Source organism: Odontesthes bonariensis, chromosome 21 (assembly GCF_027942865.1).
Source record: "Odontesthes bonariensis isolate fOdoBon6 chromosome 21, fOdoBon6.hap1, whole genome shotgun sequence".
Lineage (NCBI taxonomy): Eukaryota > Metazoa > Chordata > Actinopteri > Atheriniformes > Atherinopsidae > Odontesthes > Odontesthes bonariensis.
This window is the reverse complement of record NC_134526.1, coordinates 3,113,491-3,123,056: the sequence shown is the minus strand read 5'-3', so window position 1 is coordinate 3,123,056 and position 9,566 is coordinate 3,113,491. Positions and strand designations below refer to the sequence as shown.

General features: G+C 44.8%; 1 protein-coding gene across 1 annotated transcript; it reads left to right on the top strand.

Annotated features, from left to right (window-relative positions):
• Positions 1 to 738: 738 nt before the first annotated feature.
• Positions 739 to 9,566, top strand: LOC142371859 (uncharacterized). Its single transcript, XM_075454602.1, has 6 exons — positions 739 to 898; positions 1,046 to 2,387; positions 7,284 to 7,457; positions 7,599 to 7,772; positions 8,126 to 8,172; positions 8,299 to 9,566. Exons 1-6 carry the CDS (start codon positions 739 to 741, stop codon positions 8,826 to 8,828), a joined length of 2,427 nt encoding a protein of 808 aa, XP_075310717.1. The 3' UTR covers positions 8,829 to 9,566.

Below are 9,566 nucleotides of genomic sequence, written 5' to 3'. Positions count from 1 at the left end.
GGTTCTGTTTTCTAAATACAAAGAAGTCGGTCAGTGAAGACTCTGAAATCATTTCTTTGAACTCGTTTCTGTTCAATAAATTTGGAAACCAATGAACTAATTCCAGACTGAAGTTTTTGTTGTATTTTAGAAACTACAGCTACGATCCAACCAACACGTCAGCTGGACTCCTCACAAAGAAACAAATCTTTTGTCAGTTCACACAGTTCTGTATCCCTTCCTCCTCACACTGCTTCATCTGACCTCAGCTTCCTCCCACTGTGAGAAACACACTGAGCTCTTATCTTCTGGAACACAGATGCTGATGATGTGCAGCTTCAGAGTTAATCAGCTGCTTTATGGCTGCGTTCACTGCTCACATCCACACATCCCTTCATGGACCTTCAGCTTGTGTTGCTCTCTGTGTGGACAGACACATTGTGAGCTCATTCTTCATGATTCCTCCACAGAGTGGACCAGCAGAGCTCAGAGGGTCCCAGTGGTCCGTCTGCCCAGCAGCATCAAACACAGCTGGACTCCATATTTATGGTCTGTACATGTACAACAACTACTTTTCCATCTGTTCTGCTCACAGCCATCTCCATGCTGCACTCTGTAGACCAGCGGGCTGTCAGTGTGTCCAACATGGATCTGATGTTTGGCTCCATGGTTTCAGTCTGATGGGCTCATTCATATAGTTTTCTGTTCCAGCTGCTGGAGGACAACATGCTCACTTTTGTGAAGAAGGAGCTGAAAAAGATGCAGAAGGCTCTGAGTCCAGATTACCCAGAATGCTTAGGGAGTCAGAGGGAGGGTGAGGATGAAGAGCAGAGGAGCAGCAGAGAGGCATTAGTGAAGATCACAGTTCACTTCCTGAGGAGAATGAAGCAGGAGGAGCTGGCTGACCGTCTGCAGAGCGGTAAGAGGATTCCTCTAAAGGTTTAACCTGCTGGATAAATGACACATTTACTGATGTCTCAGCACACAGAACAGCAGATGTTCAGATACTCATTCTGTACAGGGTTGAAATGTCTGTTTACTGATGTTATTTCTTGCCTTCAATCAGAACTGCATCAACTTAAACTTAAATGTGCTCTGAAGAAGAAGTTCCAGTGTGTGTTTGAGGGGATTCCTAAAGCAGGAAAGCCAACCCTTCTGAATCAGATCTACACAGAGCTCTACATCACAGAGGGAGGGAGCGGAGAGGTCAATGATGAACATGAGGTCAGACAGATTGAAGCAGCATCCAGGAAAGCAGGCAGAGCAGAAACATCCATCAGACATGAAGACATCTTTAAAGGCCCACCTGGAAGAGATGAACCAATCAGAACAGTGATGACAAAGGGAGTGGCTGGCATTGGGAAAACAGTCTTAACACAGAAGTTCACTCTGGACTGGGCTGAAGGCAAAGCCAACCAGGACATCCACTTCATGTTTCCATTCACTTTCAGAGAGCTGAATGTGCTGAAAGAGAGAAAGTTCAGCTTGGTGGAGCTTGTTCATCACTTCTTTACTGAGACCAAAGCAGCAGGAATCTGCAGCTTTGAACAGTTCCAGGTTGTGTTCATCTTTGACGGTCTGGATGAGTGTCGACTTCCTCTGGACTTCCACATCAAGGAGCCCCTGACTGATGCTACAGAGCCCACCTCAGTGGATGTGCTGCTGACAAACCTCATCAGGGGGAAGCTGCTTCCCTCTGCTCGCCTCTGGATAACCACACGACCTGCAGCAGCCAATCAGATCCCTGCTGGCTGTGTTGGCATGGTGACAGAGGTCAGAGGGTTCACTGACCCACAGAAGGAGGAGTACTTCAGGAAGAGGTTCAGAGATGAGGAGCAGGCCAGCAGGATCATCTCCCACATCCAGACATCCCGAAGCCTCCACATCATGTGCCGCATCCCGGTCTTCTGCTGGATCACTGCTACAGTTCTGGAGGATGTGTTGGACACCAGAGAGGGAGCAGAGCTGCCCAGCACCCTGACTGACATGTACATCCACTTCCTGGTGGTTCAGGCCAAAGTGAAGAAGCTCAAGTATGATGGAGGAGCTGAGACAGATCCACACTGGAGTCCAGAGAGCAGGAAGATGATTGAGTCTCTGGGAAAACTGGCTTTTGAGCAGCTGCAGAAAGGAAACCTGATCTTCTATGAATCAGACCTGACAGAGTGTGGCATCAATATCTCAGCAGCCTCAGTGTACTCAGGAGTGTTCACACAGATCTTTAGAGAGGAGAGAGGGCTGTACCAGGAGAAGGTGTTCTGCTTCATCCATCTGAGTGTTCAGGAGTTTCTGGCTGCTCTTCATGTGCATCTGACCTTCATCAACTCTGGACTCAACCTGATGAGAGAAGATGAAGAACAAGAAGAAACAACCGCCATTGATCTGAATGATCTCAATCAGATTGCTGTGTACAGGGCCTTAGAGAGTCCAAACGGACACCTGGACCTGTTCCTCCGCTTCCTCCTGGGTCTTTCCCTGCAGACCAATCAGAGGCTCCTACGAGGCCTTCTGACACAGACAGGAAGTAGCTCACAGACCAATCAGGAAACAGTCGATTACATCAAGAAGAAGATCAGTGAGAATCTGTCTGCAGAGAGAAGCATCAATCTGTTCCACTGTCTGAATGAACTGAATGATCGTTCTCTGGTGGAGGAGATCCAACAGGCCCTGAGTTCAGGAAGTCTCTCCACATATAAACTGTCTCCTGCTCAGTGGTCAGCTCTGGGCTTCATCTTACTGTCATCAGGAAAACATCTGGATGAGTTTGAGCTGAAGAAATACTCTGCTTCAGAGGAGGCTCTTCTGAGGCTGCTGCCAGTGGTCAAAGCCTCCAACAAAGCTGTGTAAGTACAGAGATAAATATGTTTTAAATGCTCTGTTTACTTGTTAAAAGGAGAGAAAATAACTGAGTTATTTCTCAGATAATTTCAGTTTGTAGATAACACAGATTCACAGCAAACAGTTCCATCAGATCAGTTTACATCAAGAGGAAAGAAACACGGTGCAAGAATGTGGCAACACTTTATAATATATAACTAGAAAATTTCTGAAGAAATTTTGATGGGTGCCAATCTACTGCCCGCCCAAAAATTTAAAAATGTTTAGTTTAGTTAAAGTCGAGAGTCTCCTGTCCCATATAAACTTTGAATGAGGTCTCTGCGATGTCGGATGGCTGAGTTATGAGGCCTCCAAAACAGGGCATTTTTTGGCATTTTTGGCTCGTTAAGTGCTTTTCAAGCGATTTTTCCTTTGAATTTTGGGTCTCTGCGAGACCCAAAATTCCTAAGACAGGTCTTCTGAAGAAAGTTGAGAGACTCCTGTGACATATAAACTTTGAATGAGGTGTCTGTGATGTCGTATGACAGAGTTATGGCAACTCCAAAATAGTGCTTTTAAAGCGATTTTTCCTTTGAATTTTGGGTCTCTGCGAGACCCAAAATTCCTAAGACAGGTCTTCTGAAGAACATTGAGAGCCTCCTGGTACATATAAACTTTGAATGAGGTCTTTGCGATGTCGTATGGCTGAGCTTTGAGGCCTCCAAAACAGGGCATTTTTTGGCATATTTGGCTCGTTAAGTGCTTTTCAATAGATATTTCAATGGAATTTTGGGTCTCTGCGAGACCCAAAATTCTCTGAGACAGGTCTTCTGAAGACACTTTGTAGATGTAAAATGAATTTGTAGCGGCGAACTGTCCCTTTAAAGAAGTGTTCTGTAGCTTTAAAAAGGCGAACTGGCCCTTTAAAGCAGCAAACTGTCCCTTAAAAGAGGCAAACTGGGCCTTTAAAGCGGCAAACTGTCACTTAAAAGAGGCGAACTGGGCCTTTAAAGCGGCGAACTGTGCCTTTAAAGAAGCGTTCTGTACCTTTAAAAAGGCGAACTGGCCCTTTAAATTAGCGTTCTGTAGCTTTAAAAAGGCGAACTGGCCCTTTAAAGCAGCAAACTGTCACTTAAAAGAGGCGAACTGGGCCTTTAAAGCGGCGAACTGTGCCTTTAAAGAAGCGTTCTGTACCTTTAAAAAGGCGAACTGGCCCTTTAAATTAGCGTTCTGTAGCTTTAAAAAGGCGAACTGGCCCTTTAAAGCAGCAAACTGTCACTTAAAAGAGGCGAACTGGGCCTTTAAAGCGGCGAACTGTGCCTTTAAAGAAGCGTTCTGTACCTTTAAAAAGGCGAACTGGCCCTTTAAATTAGCGTTCTGTAGCTTTAAAAAGGCGAACTGGCCCTTTAAAGCAGCAAACTGTCACTTAAAAGAGGCGAACTGGGCCTTTAAAGCGGCGAACTGTGCCTTTAAAGAAGTGTTCTGTACCTTTAAAAAGGCGAACTGGCCCTTTAAAGCAGCAAACTGTCACTTAAAAGAGGCGAACTGGGCCTTTAAAGCGGCGAACTGTCCCTTTAAAGAAGCGTTCTGTACCTTTAAAAAGGCGAACTGGCCCTTTAAATTAGCGTTCTGTAGCTTTAAAAAGGCGAACTGGCCCTTTAAAGCAGCAAACTGTCACTTAAAAGAGGCGAACTGGGCCTTTAAAGCGGCGAACTGTGCCTTTAAAGAAGTGTTCTGTACCTTTAAAAAGGCGAACTGGCCCTTTAACGCAGCAAACTGTCACTTAAAAGAGGCGAACTGAGCCTTTAAAGCGGCGAACTGTGCCTTTAAAGAAGCGTTCTGTACCTTAAAAGAGGCGAACTGGCCCTTTAATGCATTTACTTGGATACTTGGATAAGATGTGGAAGCCCCAAAATGGCTACTGACGGGCTCCATCTCGGTCTATTCTTCCTAAGCAGTCTGTCTCAGCCCTGAGCAGGCTCTTAAGCTTGTTGCTAGGAGACCGCTCGTTAAAGTTTGCATAGACTTTTAACTGCCAGGTGCTGCAAATGACACAGACTATGAGCTGCTTAAAATGGAGCATTTTTGATTTCCGGCTACTTTCTCGAACAAACGGTCACAGCTCGAAAAGTAAAGCTCGAATCCGTATCATTTTTGTACCGTGAGCGCCACAAGGGACGGCCGAATCCAGCGGTGTGATTTTCATTCGGCTAACCCCTCGGGCTCCTTTTAAATGGCAATTTTAAAATCACATTTAAACACAGATTTTAGGATTTTAGCCATTTATAATGGGATTGAGGGATGGAACTTTGCGCTCAGAGGCAATTTGTGATAAATCTGGGTGGCAGAGGTCAATGAGTGTGACATTGTGTGAAAGAGGACAAAAATACCTACGTTTTGTGATAAAAATTGTCCAGATCGGCCAGATATTTCAGACATGAGAGAGTTTTGTTTGAAGAATCCGTGATTAATGATATTTAGAGTGAGCGCTTGAGTGTGAGAGAAGCCAGATCTGACATTTTGGCACCCTCAAACGTAAACTGCCGTCGTGTCCAAGCCGTATTGAATATATTCAAGCCCTTCTATTCGGTTATAGCCGAGAGTCTCGTGTCACTTACAAACTTTGAATGAGGTCTGTACGATGCTGTATGGCTGAGTTATAAGGCCTCTAAAAATGCCCTTTTCAAGCTCGTTAAGGTTCCAAATCGGCAGTTTTTGACTTTTTGATGAGGATTCCCTGTTTAAATTTTCCGACGTTTTCCCATTTTTCCGGAATTCCTTTTGACTAATGAGAGCCAAAAGTCTTTGCACCCTTCTCCTGAGGAAAGCGCACCTAACGGTGCGCTTTTTATGTCGGTGGGACAATCGCAGCCAGACTAGTAGCGCGCCGAACTTTAGGGCGGAAACGGGAAAATAATAATCTGGCTCAGTAGTAAGATGTCTGCCAATGCCTTTGGCTTTGGCACCCATAACTAGAACATTTCTGAAGAAATTTTGATGGGTGCCAATCTACTGCCCTCCCTATCAACAAACCCTTTAGTTCAGTTAAAGCCAAGAGTCTCCTGTCACATATAAACTTTGAATGAGGTCTGTGTTATGGTTTATGGTTGAGTTTTATGGCCTCTGAAATGAGGAATTTTGAGCGCCAAAATGGGCTTGTTAAGTGCTTTTCAATGCATTTTCCCATCCACAATTTTCCAACTTTTTCTGATTTAGACGGAATTCCTTTTGACTAATGAGAGCCAAACGTCATTGCACACCGATCGAGGTCGTTGCGCACGCAGCGGTGTGCTTTTTATGCCGGTCGGACCATCACTGCTAGACCAGTAGCAAACCGAAATTCATGACGGAAACGGAAGAATAATAGTCCAGCACAGGAGTAATATGTGTTTTAATGCCTTCGGCATCGGCACCCATAATTAGGATAAATATCATCATATTTATTCATTCAACCATCTTTAACTTAAATAATGAATAACTACATAACTTAATTCTCTTCCTGTTATTCCCTCCTCAGAGTGAGCGGCTGTAACCTCTCAGAGAGAAGCTGTGCAGCTCTGTCCTCAGCTCTCAGCTCCCAGTCCTCCAGCCTGACAGAACTGGACCTGAGTAACAACAACCTGCAGGATTCAGGGGTGAAGCAGCTGTCTGATGGACTGCAGAGTCCAAACTGTGACCTGGAAGCTCTCAGGTCAGGATTCATTCAACTGTTCAGCTGCTGATCATTTTAATTCTGCTTTACAGTCATGGATGAACAGCTGACCTGTTCGGGATGGTGTCTGCTGTTTTCTTGTTAAAAGGAGATAAAATTACTGAGTTATTTCTCAGATAATTTCAGTTTGTAGATAACACAGATTCGCAGCAAACAGTTCCATCAGATCAGTTTACATCAAGAGGAAAGAAACACGCTGCAAGAATGTGGCAACACTTTATAATATATAATTAGAAAATTTCTGAAGAAATTTTGATGGGTGCCAATCTACTGCCCGCCCTATCAACAAACCCTTTAGTTCAGTTAAAGCCAAGAGTCTCCTGTCACATATAAACTTTGAATGAGGTCTGTGTTATGGTTTATGGCTGAGTTTTATGGCCTCTGAAATGAGGAATTTTGAGCGCCAAAATGGGCTTGTTAAGTGCTTTTCAATGCATTTTCCCATCCACAATTTTCCAACTTTTTCCGATTTAGACGGAATTCCTTTTGACTAATGAGAGCCAAACGTCATTGCACAACGATCGAGGTCGTTGCGCACGCAGCGGTGTGCTTTTTATGCCGGTCGGACCATCACTGCTAGACCAGTAGCAAACCGAAATTCATGACGGAAACGGAAGAATAATAGTCCAGCACAGGAGTAATATGTGTTTTAATGCCTTCGGCATCGGCACCCATAATTAGGATAAATATCATCATATTTATTCATTCAACCATCTTTAACTTGAATAATGAATAACTACATAACTTAATTCTCTTCCTGTTATTCCCTCCTCAGACTGAGCGACTGTAACCTCTCAGAGAGAAGCTGTGCAGCTCTGTCCTCAGCTCTCAGCTCCCAGTCCTCCAGCCTGACAGAACTGGACCTGAGTAACAACAACCTGCAGGATTCAGGGCTGAAGCAGCTGTCTGTTGGACTGCAGAGTCCAAACTGTGACCTGGAAGCTCTCAGGTCAGGATTCATTCAACTGTTCAGCTGCTGATCATTTTAATTCTGCTTTACAGTCATGGATGAACAGCTGACCTGTTCAGGATGGTGTCTGCTGTTGGAGTCTTTTCTCTCAGTTTCTGCCATTTGTGTTGTTTCCTGCAGCCTGTCAGGCTGTCTGATCACAGAGGAAGGCTGTGCTTCTCTGGTCTCAGCTCTGACCTCCAACCCCTCCCATCTGAGAGAGCTGGACCTGAGCTACAACCATCCAGGAGACTCAGCAGTGAAGCAGCTCTCAGCTGGACTGGAGGATCCACAGTGGAGGCTGGACACTCTCAGGTATGGAGAGCTCTGCTGCTTTAATCATTTCCCTTCTAACCGGCTCATGAGCTCAATTCCTCATTTCAGAGGCCATAAAACTCAGCCATAAACCATAACACAGACCTCATTCAAAGTTTATATGTGACAGGAGACTCTTGGCTTTAACTGAACTAAAGGGTTTGTTGATAGGGCGGGCAGTAGATTGGCACCCATCAAAATTTCTAGGAGGAGGAGGAGGAGGAGGAGGAGGAGGAGGAGGAGGAGGAGGAGGAGGAGGAGGAGGATAGAACAATGTGTGTGTGAGAGCCATGTAATGTCCATGTTTGATGCTGAAAGAGACTGTGCTGCTCTGACCCCCCTCCTCCTTTCAGGGTGGAGCCTGCTGGAGAACGATGGCTGACACCAGGGCTGAGGAAGTGTGAGTGTGTTCTTCATCTGATTCATGACATCCAGCCATCTTCACACTGTCACATCACTCATTGATCAAAGTGAACAGATGATAGATCAATAACTGCAGCTGGACTGTGTTTGTTCTCTCCATCAGATTCCTGTCAACTCACATTCGACACAGTGAACAGGAAACTGAAACTGTCTGACAACAACAGGAAGGTGACACGTGTGGAGGAGGTTCAGTCATATCCTGATCATCCAGACAGGTTTGATGACTGTCCTCAGCTGCTGTGTAGAAATGTTCTGACTGGTCGCTGTTACTGGGAGGTCGAGTGGAGAGGAAGAGTTTATATATCAGTGAGTTACAGAGGAATCAGCAGGAGAGGAGAAAGAGACTGTTTGTTTGGATACAATGATCAGTCCTGGAGTCTGATCTGCTCTGATGGAGGTTACTCTGTCTGGCACAATGACAGAGAAATATCCTCCTCCCCCCCCTCCTCCTCCTCCTCTGTCGGTAACAGAGCAGCAGTGTATGTGGACCGTCCTGCTGGCACTCTGTCCTTCTACAGAGTCTCCTCTGACACACTGATCCACCTCCACACCTTCAGCACCACATTCACTGCAGAACCTCTGCATCCTGGATTTGGGTTCTTCTCACCTGGTTCCTGGTTGTCTCTGTGCTGAGTATACAGAGTGTCCTCCTGTCAGAGAATCCCTGCTGAACAGATAGTTCAACAGTTTTGTTTGAAACTCTTCTGAATGATTCCTTGGAAACTTCTTCCTCTTCCAGTCCTTTAAAGATGGAAGCTGCCATTCTTCCAGGATGTTGTTTTTCTGTGTGTTTCCAGTCAAAGCTTCACACTGAAATTTACGTTAAAACCTCATGTAGTTATTCAACTAAGCTGTCCTTTGTCGTCGGCAAAAGGAAACAGTTTGGAGCTGGACCTTTTGTTGTTTGGAGGTCAGCCTCCACCTGGGGGAGAACGGGGCCAGCAGAGAATTTCCTATCAATAAAGTTATGAGTTACAAACAGAAGCAGCCAGACGGGTTTTTCACTCCAACACGCTGCAAACTGTGGATTAACGAGATGGTAACAGTTGATTTATTACATTTTATTTTGTTAGGTTTAATGATTGTTTCATATATTTCTTTAAAAGTTATTCATCCTGTTTTATTTGTTGCACATTTTTTTTATTTTTAGTAATGTTTGATGTACTTAGAATGTATGTGACAAACTGTGACATCAGAGAGGAATCACTGAGCTGCAATCAGCCCAGATGAATTTAAACCTGCTCACAGATCTTCACTGATTCTGCTCCAATGAGCAGAAGTTTGGTGAGCAGCTAGGGTTCATCCTGATGATGTGTGATTATAGACTGTATTATTGATTTCTCCTCTCAGACATTTGATATTTTACACAAT